The sequence below is a fragment of the Drosophila bipectinata genome, chromosome XL (genome assembly GCF_030179905.1).
Source record: "Drosophila bipectinata strain 14024-0381.07 chromosome XL, DbipHiC1v2, whole genome shotgun sequence".
Lineage (NCBI taxonomy): Eukaryota > Metazoa > Arthropoda > Insecta > Diptera > Drosophilidae > Drosophila > Drosophila bipectinata.
The window spans coordinates 24,162,605-24,182,135 of record NC_091734.1 but is presented as its reverse complement, the minus strand read 5'-3'; the positions used below and the strand labels follow the sequence as shown (position 1 = coordinate 24,182,135).

General features: G+C 43.8%; 1 protein-coding gene and 1 pseudogene across 4 annotated transcripts; one reads left to right on the top strand and one right to left on the bottom strand.

Moving 5' to 3' along the window:
* LOC108125308 (uncharacterized) overlaps nucleotides 1-19,531 on the bottom strand; it is a 162,351-nt pseudogene that overhangs the window by 114,701 nt on the left and 28,119 nt on the right.
* On the top strand, nucleotides 1,055-2,325 carry LOC108121187 (transcription factor Adf-1-like). Of its 4 annotated transcripts, none has more exons than XM_070281603.1 (4): nucleotides 1,055-1,283; nucleotides 1,336-1,525; nucleotides 1,582-1,780; nucleotides 1,841-2,325. In XM_070281603.1, the coding sequence occupies exons 1-4, from the start codon at nucleotides 1,094-1,096 to the stop codon at nucleotides 2,078-2,080; spliced, it is 819 nt and encodes a 272-aa protein (XP_070137704.1). In that variant the 5' UTR covers nucleotides 1,055-1,093; the 3' UTR covers nucleotides 2,081-2,325. The 4 variants fall into 4 exon arrangements, with proteins under 4 accessions (XP_070137704.1, XP_070137708.1, XP_070137712.1 ...); XM_070281607.1 differs by having other exon boundaries at nucleotides 1,154-1,283; nucleotides 1,336-1,446; XM_070281611.1 differs by lacking the exon at nucleotides 1,055-1,283 and having other exon boundaries at nucleotides 1,336-1,412.

The window sequence follows — 19,531 nt, the reverse complement described above, 5'->3', positions numbered from 1 at the left end:
AACTCCGTATCAGTCAATATGACTGTTAGTTAAGTTAAAAATATAAGATTTGATACACCTCTTGTTAGTCTCGCAAAGAGAAGATTCAAGAAATAAAAGCAACGTTAAAATAAAAAAAAAAAAAAAAATTGAGTCAGTCCTCCACGTACACCTCTTTTTACAAATTTGTACGTGTTAGGATCACTTATCAATTCTATACTTTTTGTATAATTTTTTTTAACTTTTGTATACTTCAGCATAGCATTTCATGAAATAGATGGGGCTAAAACATAATTAACCGGATCTAATTTATATATTCTTGTACATATATTGCGGAAGTTTTCAAAAACGTCTTCTTAAATTAAAACGTCACTCTGCAAATACAGTCTCATGTAGTCTTTTAGAGTTCTACACTGAAACGAACTCCAAATTTCTTTAGCGAAATTGTATTCGCAAACACTACACTCTTCGTCTTTCAACGAATTATAAAAAATTCCCTAGGAGGAAGTTCGGTTTCATTGAATTTTTCAAAACTATCTAAATAATCATAGGGAAATACTCCCTTTCTTCTCATTTGCCTAAACTTCTCTCCACTAAATTTTGATTTTAATATTTTCAAATCTTTATAATGGAATATAAAGGTTGGAAGCTAATTTTTCTAAACTTGAATTTAAAAACCTATTAGAATCTATGTACTTTATAGTATAATTAGTCTTTCCCTTTCCAAAAATTGACTGATTTAGAGCAATATAGAACTCTTAAGTAGAGGGTATTGGTTTCAATTTACACCCTAGGGCATTAATAAATAGGTGGATATCATATCTAGATAAATTATGAAAAACTACAGAGAAATAAGCTCTTAAGCCTAGTACTGAGTTGACGAAAATCCGCTGTCCAACGAGTGACAGCTGTCAAACTCCATATAAAAAAAAACGGTGGAAAAAAGGAAAGAAGAAGAAATTGCCTTGCCTTGCCTTGCCTTCTAGATTTTGCGGGTACTGAGTTGACGAAAATTTTTGTTATCGATGTTTATCGTGTTGCCGGATCAAAAAAAATAAACAGCTGCTCTCGGGGAGGTAAAATAAATAGTTCAAATTATTTGTATAGGAGCGACATGGAGGGTCAATTGACCAAACAAAAAAATAGTCGGCCCGAAAAATTTTCGGCGCGCGAGGATAAGTTGAAACTAATTAGTGCGGTCAAGACGAAGCCCATAATATGGGATTTGACCCACAAGGGGCATTTTAATGCCATTGGTTTAAATATTGCCTGGGAGGCTGTTGCCGCGGAATTACAGAAAGACGGTAAGTAATTGATATTTAATGAAATTGTTACTAAAATCGAAGTCTTTTATAGTGAAAGATTGCAAAGCCTCATGGAAATCGTTGCGGGCCAGCATGCGCTACCACCAGAAGATCTCCAAGGAAAAAAAAGCAAGTGGAAGTGCTGGAGGGAATGTTGTTCCCGGTCCGAAGGCGAATGACGACTATGATTGGGATTTTGCGTCAGAAATGGCTTTTTTGCCGGACCTCTCAGATAAAAGGCGGTAAGTTTGGGTCAAGCTTCCAAATTTGTAATAATTTTAAATTCATAAATACACAGAACGATGACGCTACCAAAATCATTAGAGACGTCGATGTCTTCCGAAACTTGCGAGGACACAGATTTGATGTTTGCTGAGTACCTCGACGACAGTCTACCAAGCATCTCATTCGACCAGAGCACGTTGGAGGACCAAGAGCTACAGCTGCAGAAGGGACTAGAGGACATGGAGAAGGAGAGTTCCAGTTCATATTCCTATGTGAGTAGGGAATTCGACTAATTTGAAATTATAATAATTAATTGTAACTATTTTTGATAGAAGCCATCAACTAAGAAGCGCAAGGCTGCGGCGGATGAAACCTGTGCCCTAACACAGAAAATTACGGAGTACGTTGACTTGCAGGTATCGTCCATGGTATCGCAGACCAAAAAAATTCCACTGGTGGCCACCTACTGGGGCGAATTAATGAATGATCTGCCGGAAGAAATGCAGGATCAAGCGGAACAGCATATAACCAAATTTTTGTTGGATTTGAAACAAAAAGCAAAATACCATTAATAAGTTTTTCAATGTATTATCTTATATTATCTTATAAAATATCTTAATAAATTTCATAATTTCTTTTTCTTAATTGTTTAAAATGCCTGCATAATCGTCTTGCCATTGCACAGAACCCATATCCGAATTAACATAATTTTTTATATTATTTCGCACAAATTTCGGATATTCGCGAGGCCGCCCACGGTGTGTATCTGAATCGGTAGTCTCCACAGAAATTACAGGATCACAGACTAACTCGTAGTTATTCCGGTTGGTTCGCATACAATAATTATGCAGCACACAAGCTGCACAAATAATTTTTTGGGCTTTCTCAGGATGGCATAGTAAAGTGCGTTGCACAGCAGCCCACCTCGCACTTAAAATGCCAAAATGAGATACATTAACAAAACACCAACATCCAATTGATTTGAATTCATTTTGATGATTGGTTTTTTGTTTACAAACAACAGCTGTTCAGTATAACCTTATTTCTTCATTGTTTTGGTCACACTACCTCGGCAGCCGAATAAAGTGCAATTTCGCAAGCGGAATTTCAAGAGCGGATTTTCGTCAACTCAGTACTAGGCTTTAACTTAAAACTATCTTTACAACTTCTATGGATAGGTCCTTGGTATTTACCCGTGAACTGGTTAAAATATTGAACGCGTTCATCCGTACTTATGGCCTCTTCACACGCATAGCAGTTCCCATGCTCCTGGTAGTCCTCGTCGCAGATATCGAAGTTTTATATCGGTTTTTTTACCCTTCCAGTATTTGTTATATAAAGCCATTGTCTCCTCTTCCAAAGTTTTTACAAACACCTTCCGCACTCCTTAATATAGTGGGTCTTGTTTGTGGTGCAATAAAATTGTAGGCAATTTCTACAAAAGTATCTTTCCAAATTTAAGTGATTTACTTGTGATTTACACAATGTTTTTATACCCTTGCAGAGGGTATTATAATTTTGGTCAAAAGTGTGCAACGCAGTGAAGGAGACATCTCCGACCCTATAAAGTATATATATTCTTGATCAGGATCACCTCCTGAGTTGATATGAGCATGTCCGTCTGTCCGTCTGTCCGTCTGTCCGTCTGTCTGTCTGTTTCTACGCGAACTAGTCTCTCAGTTTTAAAGCTATCGACTTGAAACTTTGCACACACCCTTCTTTCCTTTGCACGCAGTATATAAGTCGGAACGGCCCAGATCGGCCGACTATATCCTATAGCTGCCATATAACTGATTGATCGGAAATGGTATAACTTCGGTGTTTTTAGAGTTAGAGAGTTCAAATTTTACACGAGCGCTATTTTTGGCAAAATAATACGACGTGCCAAATTTCGTAAGGATCGGCCGACTATATCCTATAGCTGTCATATAACTGAACGATCGGAAATGACCCAACTTTCGTGTTTTTAAAGATAGAAAGCTGGAACTTGGTACAGATTATATTCTTGGTCAGTTAATCCGATCTACCAAATTTCATAACGATCGGCCGACTATATCTTATAGCTGCCATATAACTGAACGATCGGAAATGGTTTTTGGTAGAAATATCAACTTTCGTATTTTTGAAGATAGAAGTTTAGGACTTTTTTTAGATTTTGTATTGTAATAAATTGGATTATATATTCCTATTCCCATAAGGATCGGCCAACTATATCCGATGTTTGCGATATATATCCGGTTTTAACTGCAAGGGTATATAAACTTCGGCTCCGCCCGAAGTTAGCTTTTCTTTCTTGTTATACTTGTTATGTATGCATAATGCAACCAATTTTCTTTAGGATTTTCTATACCCAATATATCGATATGGTGGATTTTAACTTCTTTAGTCCTAATTGTAGGACCTTATTCTGTAATTTAATCTTTGTTACTCATATTTTATAATGGGTTGACTAATATCACTAACCATACAGCATATAGACAACCCATTTCATACAACGAAAATGGACGCGAAAATTTCTTGCGACAGGCCCCAGCAGGCCCCAGAGCGGATTTCTTATGCTCTCTTACGCTCATCGTTCGTTCATCTTACGCTCATTCTCTCATTAAATTTTTTCTGTTTCTCAGTCTCTAAACGGAGCGCGATGAAGAAGGTTGGCCTGCGCTTCGGTTGATCTTCGTATGTTGATCGTGTATGTGTGCGTGCGATTTCGTTTCGAAGCCAGCGCACAAAATTTTGATTTTTCTTACTTTTCAGGCTTGCTACCCTAACCAAATTCGGGTATTCGTTATTTGATGAAATGACGAAAGAAATTATATTATTTTTTATATTATATTTTTTATTATTTCAGCATACATTTTTAATTTATTTAGGAAATATAAATAAATATAGCAATCGGCGTTTTAAGTGACTCCGACTGAAATATACTCTGACACTTTCTCAGTATATTGATTTTTAATGATTCGTAAAAATATATATACAGAAAACATTTTACTACTAACACTTAATCTTATTCCTAAATAAATTAAAAATGTATGCTGAAATAATAAAAAATATAATATAAAAAATAATATAATTTCTTTCGTCATTTCATCAAATAACGAATACCCGAATTTGGTTAGGGTAGCAAGCCTGAAAAGTAAGAAAAATCAAAATTTTGTGCGCTGGCTTCGAAACGAAATCGCACGCACACATACACGATCAACATACGAAGATCAACCGAAGCGCAGGCCAACCTTCTTCATCGCGCTCCGTTTAGAGACTGAGAAACAGAAAAAATTTAATGAGAGAATGAGCGTAAGATGAACGAACGATGAGCGTAAGAGAGCGTAAGAAATCCGCTCTGGGGCCTGCTGGGGCCTGTCGCAAGAAATTTTCGCGTCCATTTTCGTTGTATGAAATGGGTTGTCTATATGCTGTATGGTTAGTGCTAATATCCAAAATTCCATAAAATGAAGTTCTGGGCAGTTTTTCGCGAGCTGATTTTTTTTTGAGCTGATGCATCAAAATTCAATTGTATGTGTTTCATGTATGCTATGTGAGCCAAAATACACCACTTAAAACAATAAATGTCATTATTTTTTTTATGAGTGCATTTCTTTTATTTATACCATTAGGTGCTTCAATATATCCAGAACCAGGAAGATGCTCCAGCTTCAATATTTAAATTTCATACAATATAAAATGCTTAATAGCCCATTCTGAATCCCTTTCCTGGAATTCATCAGCTTTCGCAATTAGTTCTGCATTATCATTGTTTAAAATTTATTCGATGTCGTTGTATGAACTAGCGTAAATGGCTTTATACGTTGTTGAAAAATGTTTAGTTTCTTTATGAAACTTATCAGCTTCTTCTATTTGTTTTATAAACTTTCCATGAACTGATAGACGCACTTTTTTTTTTTTTTTTGGCCGTCAGCCAACGGGTACAACAGGGGGACCTACACGCAAGCAATTGCGTGCCGTAACTGTGTACACCGCTGGTAGTGTGGCTAAACTCTCCACGTGAGGGCGGCTGGTAACAGGTCCCGGTAAGGTCATGTCTCTGCCGAGGATGCTGGCTAATGGTAGTCGAGCGGGGAGAAGAACCCTCCCTTCCTTAAATCACCCCAATCCAAGGTGGAAAAGCATATGCCAAAGGATGCGTGTCCGAGGGGGGGCTCGGACGCTAATATGCGAACTCTGGGGGACCGGCTGACCTCCCAGTTTTAACCAGGCTTATTGTGACAAGCGGGCTATGTCATGATGGACGAACCCCTTCCCGCCTACTCGTGGGACCAAAATATAAACACTACCAATCCAAACAAAAACGTAAGTGGAGAACGGAACTCCATAAAAAAGTCCGGAAATGAATCATCTGCTCGCTCGCAGCCTAGCAATAGGAGCGATAAATTTGAGAAGATGAGACAAATAGCTGGTGCAGACCCTGGAGATATAAGATCCCAAATCCGCGCCCGCCATTCAGGTCAATCCACCTTGCAGGTATGCCTGATCAAACAGCAATCACCAGCTCCATGGTGACAATCAGCAGTAACTCTACTACTAGTGTTATCTGTAGTCGGTCTTATTGGAAAAGTCTCTTGATCATAGCATTGGCTCCACTAACTACAACATTCGCACTTCCAAATTTGGTGTTTCTAGAATATATGCAGCCAATTCTGACGCTTTTAGGGTAGCTGTAAAAACACTGACATCGCTAAAACAAGACAAGGCCTTCAGAGTAGTTCTCAAAGGAATCCATTCAAATGTTCCGAAATCACAGATTGAACAGGGATTTACTGACAACGGCTTTGAGGTCCTTAACATATACTGCCCCAAAAAGACAGATTGGAAGAACATAGAGGTTAACGAAAATAATAATGAAGCCACAATAAATTTTAAAACTAGGCAAAACTTGTTTTATGTCAACCTAAAGCAGGGTGCCAACGTAGCAGATTCCCTAAAAATAACAAATCTTGGGAGATATAGAGTCACTGTCGAGAGTGCTTCCCGCAGAAAGGAATTGCTTCAATGTCAAAGGTGTCAAATTTTTGGGCACTCGAAAAACTACTGTGTCCTGGACCCAGTTTGTGGTAAATGTAGTGGGCCTCACGCTACTGGTTCCTTACTCTGTGTGAGCGACACATACTTGTGCGTAAACTGTGGTGGTAACCACGCCACGACGGATTCAAGCTGCCCAGTCAGAATAGAAAAAAAAAAAAAAAACAAAAGCCGAGGCCAAGACTCCAGACAACCAATCATCCAGCACGCGCTTCGCGTGGATTCATATCAGCTGAAGCCTTAAGAACGAACATATCGTATGCTGATATAGCTTGACTCAAGGAGAGTCCAGCAAGGACTGGCTCAACTCTGCAGACTGACGCAAGCTCTCCTTCTGACCCTAGGCTCAGCCATAAATTCACAGCGATAGATATTGCCATCCGCGACATCAATTCCAAACTGGACACTCTGTTTAAGCTGATGCAGGAAAATGCAGACTCCAACAAGGCTTTCAGAGAGCTAGTCCAGGCTCTTATTGCGCGATTGCCGAAATGATTCAACCATCACTAAATATCGGATTGTTGAACGCTCGTGGACTAGTCAGAGTATCTGAAGAGCTTCGATTATTCCTCAGCGCTCAGAACATAGACATAATGCTTGCCACAGAAACACACATGCGCGCTGGTCAGCACATCTACTTGCCAGGCTATCTCATATACCATGCTTACCACCCCAGTGGCAACAGCAGAGGTGGCTCTGCAGTTATTATAAAGGATTGCCTAAGTCACATCCCCCTGCCCTCCGTCTCTAGCAACGACAGACAGATAGCGAGCGTCCAATTAGAGACTTCGGAAGGGAATGTCAGATTAGTGGCAATATATCTACCTCCATCAGAAACATGGGTTCAATCAGAATTCGAATCCTTGCTGGCCGGATTTGGAAGTAAGTTCATTGCCGGTGGTGATTATAACGCCAAACATGCATGGTGGGGAACCTCACGAGCCTATAGAAGGGGTAAGCTGTTGCAAGAAGTCATTGCGAACGGGCGTTACAAAGTACTTTCCACGGGTGAACCCACTTTTTACTCATATAACCCCCTACTAACACCGACAGCGCTTGATTTTTTCATTATCAATGGATACGCTATAGACAGGCTACAAGTAAGAACAATCCATGAACTATCCTCGGATCACACTCCTATAATGGCCATACTGCACGCAACACCTGAGAGAAAAGCACAGCGCTCGCGACTCCTTGCCAGAGGTTCTAATTTAAACGCTTTCAAAGTCCACCTAGAACAGCTGAGCGAGGTTAGGATAGAAATCCAGGAACCTTCTGACATTGACAATGCCAACAGCCTTTTCATGCGCATGATAAACCAGGCTGCTGAGATAGCTGCACCCAGCAACCATCAACATACAGAGACATCTATACATCCCCAGCTACCACCCAGAATTGGTGCGCTCCTCAATCTATAGCGAAGAGTAAGAAGAGAATATTCAAGAACGGGAGACGTCCGAATCCATCAGATATATAATCGGCTGGCTAACTGTCTAAGTAAGGCGCTCGCCAGAAGAAAACAAGCATCCATAGACAGATTTTTGGAAAATCTAGACACAGATGCTTGTTCTAACTACTCGCTGTGGCGTATCACAAAACGGTATAAGGCTCAGCCCACCCCAAAATCAGCCATAAGAAATCTCTCAGGTGGCTGGTGCCGTACGAGCCTAGAGAAAGCTGAAGTGATTGCTAACAACCTTGAGCAACGCTTCAAGCCTTACGAATACTCGCCTGAAAGTATACGTCGACAAGTTGAAGAGTTTCTAGAATCTCCATTCCAAATAAGTCTGCCTGGTAACCCTGTCTCACTGACAGAAGTGAAAGACCTTATAGGTAAACTCTCGCCAAAGAAATCTCCTGGGTAAGACCTTTTGGACAACAGGACGATCCGACTTTTACCGGATCAAGCCTTGCAATACCTGGTGACGTTGTTCAACAGCATACTAACTGTTGGATACTTTCCGAAAGTTTGGAAATCGGCAAACATACATGTGATCCCAAAACCATGAAAATCGCCAACTGCCGTGGACTCATACAGGCCCATTAGTCTTTTATCATCCCTGGAAAAAATCATGGAAAGGCTGATCCTGAACAGGCTTCTTACTCTTGAGAATGTCACCAGTGCGATCCCGGAATTCCAGTTCGTCTTCAACATGGAAATCCTGAGCAATTGAACAGAGTTGTAACTTTGCCTTAGAAGCCTTTGAGTATGCAGTGGCTGCCTTCCTTGACATTCAGCAGGCTTTTGACAGAGTATGGCACCCTGGGCTCCTCCTCCTTCTTACGCCACAGCTGTTCCAGCTCGTGAAAAGCTTCCTGGAAGAACGCACATTCCACGTATCTGCTGATGGATACAAGTCGTCCACCAAACCGATCTCTGCTGGTGTTCCCCAAGGTAGCGTCCTCGGCCCTACTCTATACTCTATCTACGCTTCAGATATGCCTACAAAAATTCCAATCACTGAAGTGAATGAGCAAGACGTGCTAATTGCGACCTACGCTGATGACACGGCTGTCCTGACCAAAAGCAGTAGTATCTTGGCCGCCACTTTATGCGAACCAGAGACATCGAACGAGATCTCAACGTGCCTAAAATCGGAGACAAGCTGCAAGAACTTGCTCGGAAATACATGGAACGTCTAAATGAGCACCCCAACAGCCTAGCTTAAAAACTTGGTACCGCTGCTATCAGGAGCGCTGATCCAATTAATCGAGTCAAGAGAAGACTATAAAGACACCACCCTCAAGACCTACCAAACCGGATCTTGACCTAGCCATTTCGTCACCCTCGACATAATCATAGATAAAAATAAGTTAAAATAAAAAAAAACCATGAAATCACCTCTTGCCCTAAGTAACGCTTAGACTAAGTATTTTTAAAAATTTGTAAAAAGCGATTAGATTAAGCTGTCAATTTGGTAGTAGTGCGCTAATCTTAAGAATAAAATTTCAACATTAAAAAAAAAAACAAAAAAAAATGGGCGCTTCGTGGAGGAGATGCTGCTATGCGGAGGGTGTCCAGAATGCGAAGACGCAGGATGGTACCAGGGTAGCGTCAAGGTAATTGCCTGCCAAGACGCGCGATCGGTAGAGACCTACAAGCGTATGGTAGCATCGCTTGGAGAGGTCTACCCTGGAGCTATGCTAGTGATGCTAGTGGGACGAGATCCCTAGCAAACCGAGGGCGCGAGTGTGGCTCACTGAAAAGCCAGCCGACCCTAAGACCATCCTAACGATACTTAGGATGTGCAATCCGACGCTTCCTACGGCGGACTGGAGAGTCGCCAAGGTCGAGGAGGCAGTGCGACTGCGGAGGCAGGTCGTCCTCACCCTCAACGAGGAGATCGTAAAAGCCCTGGAAAAAAGACCAAGCCAGGAGGTATCGGGCTGGAGGCGGACACGTAAGAGCCAGACTTGGAGGAGCCGACCGAAGAGGGGCACCCGGAAGAAATGTCGGATGAGAAGGAGGACATCCTGGAAGGGTACACCTTAGAGGAGGACTCTTTGCTGACCTCCGTGACGGAGGCAGAAGTTACTGTGGTGGAGAATTGTAAGAATGTCCCTGACAATCTTGCAGATAAACCTCCATCACAGTAAAGCGGCGTCAGCTGCCCTCCTACTCCACCTCACCGAGAGTGGAGCTGATGTGGCCCTCATCCAGGAACGGATCGTTGGAGACAGGATTCTTGGGTTGGGGGCGTCGGAGTATAGGCTCTGCAAAGCCGATACAACAGGTAAAGGGCGAGCCTGCATCCTCGCACAAAAGAACCTGAAGCTTTTTTTCCCACCCAATTTCAGCAATGAAGACCACGTAGCCGCAGCCATAGAGAGCCCAAATGGCCCTCTAAGGGTATGTTCGGCGTATATGGGCCACGACCAGGAGGCCCTCCCCCCGCACCCGCTACTCAAACAGCTGGTGGAAGACAGCAGGAAGCACAAGATCGCCCAGATCATAGGTTGCGATGCTAACGCCCATCATCATCAGTGGGGAAGCACTGACACGAACGAGAGGGGTGAGTCAATCTTCGATTTTATCCTAGGCTCCAATCTTCTGGTGGGTAACAGGGGTACAGAACCCACCCGCCGTCAAAAGCCAAGGAGTTGCCACCATTTCCTTTATACGTCATAAGTATAAAGTCCATTGATATAATGGAAGAGTCATCTGCTCGCTCGCAGCCTAGCAATAGGAGCGATAAATTTGAGAAGATGAGACAAATAGCTGGTGCAGACCCTGGAGATAAAAGATCCAAAATCCGCGCCCGCCATTCAGATCAATCCACCTTGCAGGTATGCCTGATCAAACAGCAATCACCAGCTCCATGGTGACAATCAGCAGTAACTCTACTACTAGTGTTATCTGCACCATTACAAACACCAAAACAATCTTGGGCAATACCTCTACTTACACCGTGGCTGCGACTGCGGCCAGCAGCATATGCTCAACTACGTCTCCGCTGACAAATGTATCAACTCTGTTAGCGAATAAACCAAGTAAATGTCTGTTCCAAGCTCCTGGACGAAAAGTCAGCCGAAAACGAAAAGACGTGGCTCAGCCCTCTTCACCTGTCTGCACTCCGCCCCCGATCCGCAAAACTAAGTTGCAGACCACAACGGCGATCAACAAGCCGGCCGATTCTTCCTCTGCAAACGCATTGGGTAACAATCGATTCACAATTCTGGCTGCTGAAGCAGAAAAAATGGAACTGGACCTGGAGGATGTTGACTCAATCAGTGGGGATACAATTCCACCTGGTGGTGACGATCAATCCGCAAAATCCAACAAGATACCTTCTATTTGTGTACCGAACGTAAGCGATCCGGTCTTATTGGAAAAGTCTCTTGATCATAGCATTGGCTCCACTAACTACAACATTCGCACTTCCAAATTTGGTGTTTCTAGAATATATGCAGCCAATTCTGACGCTTTTAGGGTAGCTGTAAAAACACTGACATCGCTTAACTGCCAATTTTGCTAAAACAAGACAAGGCCTTCAGAGTAGTTCTCAAAGGAATCCATTCAAATGTTCCGAAATCACAGATTGAACAGGGATTTACTGACAACGGCTTTGAGGTCCTTAACATATACTGCCCCAAAAAGACAGATTGGAAGAACATAGAGGTTAACGAAAATAATAATGAAGCCACAATAAATTTTAAAACTAGGAAAAACTTGTTTTATGTCAACCTAAAGCAGGGTGCAAACGTAGCAGATTCCCTAAAAATAACAAATCTTGGGAGATATAGAGTCACTGTCGAGAGTGCTTCCCGCAGAAAGGAATTGCTTCAATGTCAAAGGTGTCAAATTTTTGGGGACTCGAAAAACTACTGTGTCCTGGACCCAGTTTGTGGTAAATGTAGTGGGCCTCACGCTACTGGTTCCTTACTCTGTGTGAGCGACACATACTTGTGCGTAAACTGTGGTGGTAACCACGCCACGACGGATTCAAGCTGCCCAGTCAGAATAGAAAAAAAAAAAAAAAAAAAAAGCCGAGGCCTAGACTCCAGACAACCAATCATCCAGCACGCGCTTCGCGTGGATTCATATCAGCTGAAGCCTTAAGAACGAACATATCGTATGCTGATATAGCTTGACTCAAGGAGAGTCCAGCAAGGACTGGCTCAACTCTGCAGACTGACGCAAGCTCTCCTTCTGACCCTAGGCTCAGCCATAAATTCACAGCGATAGATATTGCCATCCGCGACATCAATTCCAAACTGGACACTCTGTTTAAGCTGATGCAGGAAAATGCAGACTCCAACAAGGCTTTCAGAGAGCTAGTCCAGGCTCTTATTGCGCGATTGCCGAAATGATTCAACCATCACTAAATATCGGATTGTTGAACGCTCGTGGACTAGTCAGAGTATCTGAAGAGCTTCGATTATTCCTCAGCGCTCAGAACATAGACATAATGCTTGCCACAGAAACACACATGCGCGCTGGTCAGCACATCTACTTGCCAGGCTATCTCATATACAATGCTTACCACCCCAGTGGCAACAGCAGAGGTGGCTCTGCAGTTATTATAAAGGATTCCCTAAGTCACATCCCCCTGCCCTCCGTCTCTAGCAACGACAGACAGATAGCGAGCGTCCAATTAGAGACTTCGGAAGGGAATGTCAGATTAGTGGCAATATATCTACCTCCATCAGAAACATGGGTTCAATCAGAATTCGAATCCTTGCTGGCCGGATTTGGAAGTAAGTTCATTGCCGGTGGTGATTATAACGCCAAACATGCATGGTGGGGAAACTCACGAGCCTATAGAAGGGGTAAGCTGTTGCAAGAAGTCATTACGAACGGGCGTTACAAAGTACTTTCCACGGGTGAACCCACTTTTTACTCATATAACCCCCTACTAACACCGACAGCGCTTGATTTTTTCATTATCAATGGATACGCTATAGACAGGCTACAAGTAAGAACAATCCATGAACTATCCTCGGATCACACTCCTATAATGGCCATACTGCACGCAACACCTGAGAGAAAACCACAACGCTCGCGACTCCTTGCCAGAGGTTCTAATATAAACGCTTTCAAAGTCCACCTAGAACAGCTGAGCGAGGTTAGGATAGAAATCCAGGAACCTTCTGACATTGACAATGCCAACAGCCTTTTCATGCGCATGATAAACCAGGCTGCTGAGATAGCTGCACCCAGCAACCATCAACATATAGAGACATCTATACATCCCCAGCTACCACCCAGAATTGGTGCGCTCCTCAATCTATAGCGAAGAGTAAGAAGAGAATATTCAAGAACGGGAGACGTCCGAATCCATCAGATATATAATCGGCTGGCTAACTGTCTAAGTAAGGCGCTCGCCAGAAGAAAACAAGCATCCATAGACAGATTTTTGGAAAATCTAGACACAGATGCTTGTTCTAACTACTCGCTGTGGCGTATCACAAAACGGTATAAGGCTCAGCCCACCCCAAAATCAGCCATAAGAAATCTCTCAGGTGGCTGGTGCCGTACGAGCCTAGAGAAAGCTGAAGTGATTGCTAACAACCTTGAGCAACGCTTCAAGCCTTACGAATACTCGCCTGAAAGTATACGTCGACAAGTTGAAGAGTTTCTAGAATCTCCATTCCAAATGAGTCTGCCTGCTAACCCTGTCTCACTGACAGAAGTGAAAGACCTTGTAGGTAAACTCTCGCCAAAGAAAACTCCTGGGTAAGACCTTTTGGACAACAGGACGATCCGACTTTTACCGGATCAAGCCTTGCAATACCTGGTGACATTGTTCAACAGCATACTAACTGTTGGATACTTTCCGAAAGTTTGGAAATCGGCAAACATATATATGATCCCAAAACCAGGAAAATCGCAAACTGACGTGGACTCATACAGGCCCATTAGTCTTGTACCATCCCTGGGAAAAATCATGGAAAGGCTGGTCCTAAACAGACTACTTACTCTGGAGAATGTTACCAGTACGATCCCGGAATTCCTGGTCAGTTTTCGAAGAAGAAGAAGAATAAGAAGAATTAAGAATAATTAATAAGAATTCCAGTAAAACGAGAATATTCAAGAACGGGAGACGTCCGAATCCATCAGATATATAATCGGCTGGCTAACTGTCTAAGTAAGGCGCTCGCCAAAAGAAAACAAGCATCCATAGACAGATTTTTGGAAAATCTAGACACAGATGCTAGTTCTAACTACTCGCTGTGGCGTATCACAAAACGGTATAAGGCTCAGCCCACCCCAAAATCAGCCATAAGAAATCTCTCAGGTGGCTGGTGCCGTACGAGCCTAGAGAAAGCTGAAGTGATTGCTAACAACCTTGAGCAACGCTTCAAGCCTTACGAATACTCGCCTGAAAGTATACGTCGACAAGTTGAAGAGTTTCTAGAATCTACATTCCAAATGAGTCTGCCTGCTAACCCTGTCTCACTGACAGAAGTGAAAGACCTTGTAGGTAAACTCTCGCCAAAGAAAACTCCTGGGTAAGACCTTTTGGACAACAGGACGATCCGACTTTTACCGGATCAAGCCTTGCAATACCTGGTGACGTTGTTCAACAGCATACTAACTGTTGGATACTTTCCGAAAGTTTGGAAATCGGCAAACATACATATGATCCCAAAACCAGGAAAATCGCAAACTGACGTGGACTCATACAGGCCCATTAGTCTTGTACCATCCCTGGGAAAAATCATGGAAAGGCTGGTCCTTAACAGACTACTTACTCTGGAGAATGTTACCAGTACGATCCCGGAATTCCTGGTCAGTTTTCGAAGAAGAAGAAGAATAAGAAGAATTAAGAATAATTAATAAGAATTCCAGTAAAACGAGAATATTCAAGAACGGGAGACGTCCGAATCCATCAGATATATAATCGGCTGGCTAACTGTCTAAGTAAGGCGCTCGCCAAAAGAAAACAAGCATCCATAGACAGATTTTTGGAAAATCTAGACACAGATGCTAGTTCTAACTACTCGCTGTGGCGTATCACAAAACGGTATAAGGCTCAGCCCACCCCAAAATCAGCCATAAGAAATCTCTCAGGTGGCTGGTGCCGTACGAGCCTAGAGAAAGCTGAAGTGATTGCTAACAACCTTGAGCAACGCTTCAAGCCTTACGAATACTCGCCTGAAAGTATACGTCGACAAGTTGAAGAGTTTCTAGAATCTCCATTCCAAATAAGTCTGCCTGGTAACCCTGTCTCACTGACAGAAGTGAAAGACCTTATAGGTAAACTCTCGCCAAAGAAATCTCCTGGGTAAGACCTTTTGGACAACAGGACGATCCGACTTTTACCGGATCAAGCCTTGCAATTCCTGGTGACGTTGTTCAACAGCATACTAACTGTTGGATACTTTCCGAAAGTTTGGAAATCGGCAAACATACATGTGATCCCAAAACCATGAAAATCGCCAGCTGCCGTGGACTCATACAGGCCCATTAGTCTTTTATCATCCCTGGAAAAAATCATGGAAAGGCTGATCCTGAACAGGCTTCTTACTCTTGAGAATGTCACCAGTGCGATCCCGGAATTCCAGTTCGTCTTCAACATGGAAATCCTGAGCAATTGAACAGAGTTGTAACTTTGCCTTAGAAGCCTTTGAGAAGAAGGAGTATGCAGTAGCTGCCTTCCTTGACATTCAGCAGGCTTTTGACAGAGTATGGCACCCTGGGCTCCTCCTCCTTCTTACGCCACAGCTGTTCCAGCTCGTGAAAAGCTTCCTGGAAGAACGCACATTCCACGTATCTGCTGATGGATACAAGTCGTCCACCAAACCGATCTATGCTGGTGTTTCCCAAGGTAGCGTCCTCGGCCCTACTCTATACTCTATCTACGCTTCAGATATGCCTACAAAAATTCCAATCACTGAAGTGAATGAGCAAGACGTGCTAATTGCGACCTACGCTGATGACACGGCTGTCCTGACCAAAAGCAGTAGTATCTTGGCCGCCACTTTATGCGAACCAGAGACATCGAACGAGATCTCAACGTGCCTAAAATCGGAGACAAGCTGCAAGAACTTGCTCGGAAATACATGGAACGTCTAAATGAGCACCCCAACAGCCTAGCTTAAAAACTTGGTACCGCTGCTATCAGGAGCGCTGATCCAATTAATCGAGTCAAGAGAAGACTATAAAGACACCACCCTCAAGACCTACCAAACCGGATCTTGACCTAGCCATTTCGTCACCCTCGACATAATCATAAATAAAAATAAGTTAAAATAAAAAAAAACCATGAAATCACCTCTTGCCCTAAGTAACGCTTAGACTAAGTATTTTTAAAAATTTGTAAAAAGCGATTAGATTAAGCTGTCAATTTGGTAGTAGTGCGCTAATCTTAAGAATAAAATTTCAACATTAAAAAAAAAAACAAAAAAAAAATGGGCGCTTCGTTGAGGAGGTGCTGCTATGCGGAGGGTGTCCAGAATGCGAAGACGCAGGATGGTACCAGGGTAGCGTCAAGGTAATTGCCTGCCAAGACGCGCGATCGGTAGAGACCTACAAGCGTATGGTAGCATCGCTTGGAGAGGTCTACCCTGGAGCTATGCTAGTGATGCTAGTGGGACGAGATCCCTAGCAAACCGAGGGCGCGAGTGTGGCTCACTGAAAAGCCAGCCGACCCTAAGACCATCCTAACGATACTTAGGATGTGCAATCCGACGCTTCCTACGGCGGACTGGAGAGTCGCCAAGGTCGAGGAGGCAGTGCGACTGCGGAGGCAGGTCGTCCTCACCCTCAACGAGGAGATCGTAAAAGCCCTGGAAAAAAGACCAAGCCAGGAGGTATCGGGCTGGAGGCGGACACGTAAGAGCCAGACTTGGAGGAGCCGACCGAAGAGGGGCACCCGGAAGAAATGTCGGATGAGAAGGAGGACATCCTGGAAGGGTACACCTTAGAGGAGGACTCTTTGCTGACCTCCGTGACGGAGGCAGAAGTTACTGTGGTGGAGAATTGTAAGAATGTCCCTGACAATCTTGCAGATAAACCTCCATCACAGTAAAGCGGCGTCAGCTGCCCTCCTACTCCACCTCACCGAGAGTGGAGCTGATGTGGCCCTCATCCAGGAACGGATCGTTGGAGACAGGATTCTTGGGTTGGGGGCGTCGGAGTATAGGCTCTGCAAAGCCGATACAACAGGTAAAGGGCGAGCCTGCATCCTCGCAAAAAAGAACCTTAACCTCTTTTTGCTACCCAATTTCAGCTGTGAAGACCACGTAGCAGCAGCCATAGAGAGCCCAAATTGCCCTCTAGGGGTACGTCGGCATATATGGGCCACGACCAGGAGGCCCTCCCCCCGCACCCGCTACTCAAACAGCTGGTGGAAGACAGCAGGAAGCACAAGATCGCCCAGATCATAGGTTGCGATGCTAACGCCCATCATCATCAGTGGGGAAGCACTCACACGAACGAGAGGGGTAAGTCAATCTTCGATTTTATCCTAGGCTCCAATCTTCTGGTGGGTAAAAGGGGTACAGAACCCACCTTCATAGTCAAGAACAGAAGGGAAGTACTTGACGTCACTCTTTACTCTGAATCCCTAGCAGACAGGATTGTTAGATGGGGAGTCCTAGAGAAACACTCTTTCTCGGACCACCGATATACAGAATTAGTGGTCAACTTTGAGAACTTTTATCGACTAATGGTACGCAACCCAAGGAAAGCGAACTGGGAGTTATACAAGAAAAAACTAGAATGTTCCTTGGGTAAACCTCCAACAAGGGACGTTGACATTAGGAAAGTCCTGGATGCCATGGTGACGCTTACGGCAGCGTGCGCCAGGGCATTCAATAAAGCTTGCCCCAAAAGCAGATCGGGCAATAACAAGTCAAAGAAACCACCATGGTGGTCGCAAACACTTGCGCCCTTTAAGACGGCAAGACAAACTCGGAGACAGCCTGGGAGACGTATAAAACGAACCTTAGGCAATATAACAAAGAACTTCGCAAGGCAAAAAGGAATGCCTGGACCAAGTTCTGCACGAACATTCAGCAAACATCAGAGGCCTCCCGACTCCGGAAGGTCCTCGCAACTACTGCACCAAACGTAGGATATATTAAAACCTCAGAAGGTAACTGGACATCGTCCAGCAAAGCAACCCTAGAGGCTCTCACAGAGGCACATTTCCCAGGATGCTTTCTAGAAGAAACAACCCTGGAAATGCAGGGACAGGGGGATAGCCCCTCCCTCCCTTACCAACTTGAATACCTACTGAGTGACAGGTATCTCAGCTGAGCGATAAATAGCTTCAAGCCTTTCAAATCCCCAGGCCCAGATGGCATTGTCCCGGCTCAACTAATTAAAACCGGTCCCAATCTGAGGTCTTGGGTCAAGAAAGCTTTCTCAGCAATTTTCATTGCGGACGAAAGTCGTATTTATACCCAAGGCGGGAAAACCATCGCACTGCACCCCTAAGGACTTTAGACCAATAAGCCTGTCGTCCTTCCTATCTCAAGACTACTAGACAATGGAGAGACTAATCAGCCTCCATATTAATCTTACTATCAACCCAGATGATATCTCGGGATCACAGCATGCGTATAGGAAGGGCCGATCCACGGAAACGGCACTCCACGAAATCACTACTTTTGTCAAAAAGGCACTTAGTGACAAGGAATACGCACTTATTGCTTTTCTAGACATAGAAGGTGCGTTCAACAACATCCTACCAAGCTCAATGCGCTGACGGGACTAGGAATAAAAAATCAATCCGTACGCCTTATAGAGCAGATCCTGGTAAACAGGATTGTTGAGGCGTCACTAGGAGGAGAATCTATTCATAGATACTGATAGATGTCAGAAGAGGCACTCCACAAGGAGGCGTACTTTCACCCCTACTGTGGAACGTGGCGGTTAATAGCCTACTGCGATCCCTAGAAGGTGGTGGTTGTAAAGTTATTGCTTACGCGGATGATGTCGCAATTGCCTTCTCTGGAAAATTTCCCCAGACTCTATGTCCGCATGACGGACAAACTTAGGGTCCTCTCAACATTGGCAGTTAGGAATGGACTAGGAGTGAACCCGTTCAAAACTGAGCTCGTTCTCTTCACCAGGAAGTACAAAATACCAAACTTAAGGCTTCCAAAACTATCAGGAGAAACACTCTCCCTTATCGGTAGCGCCAAATACCTAGGGATTACGCTAGACAGGAAACTGGACTGGAAGTCAAACACTATGGATAGACCTAACGAGGAAACAGTCGCGCTCTATACTTGCAGAAAAGCCGGGCGGAGGTCTGTATCACAGGCAGCCTACGTACTATACCGACGGATGCCCTAGACTTCATATACGACCTATTACCGGTAGAGATAATGGGGGTAAAGATAGCCACGCTATCGACAATTAGGCTACTATAGTGACTATGGACATACCAAGTTAGATCTACACCACTGCACGCCCACGGGGGCTACAGATTACTGCGTACCTGTCGATCATCCCACCTTAAAATACAAGGTATCCATTCCAACAAGGGAGGAATGGGCCACACAAATCCCGGGACCAGCCGGTTCCCTCC

Coding starts and splice junctions, on each gene's coding strand:
- LOC108121187 (XM_070281603.1), top strand. CDS start 1,094: ATGGAGGGTCAATTGACCAAACAAAAAAATAGTCGGCCCGAAAAATTT. Junction 1,526..1,581: donor GACCTCTCAGATAAAAGGCG/GTAAGTTTGGGT, acceptor ATAAATACACAG/AACGATGACGCTACCAAAAT. Junction 1,781..1,840: donor GTTCCAGTTCATATTCCTAT/GTGAGTAGGGAA, acceptor TATTTTTGATAG/AAGCCATCAACTAAGAAGCG.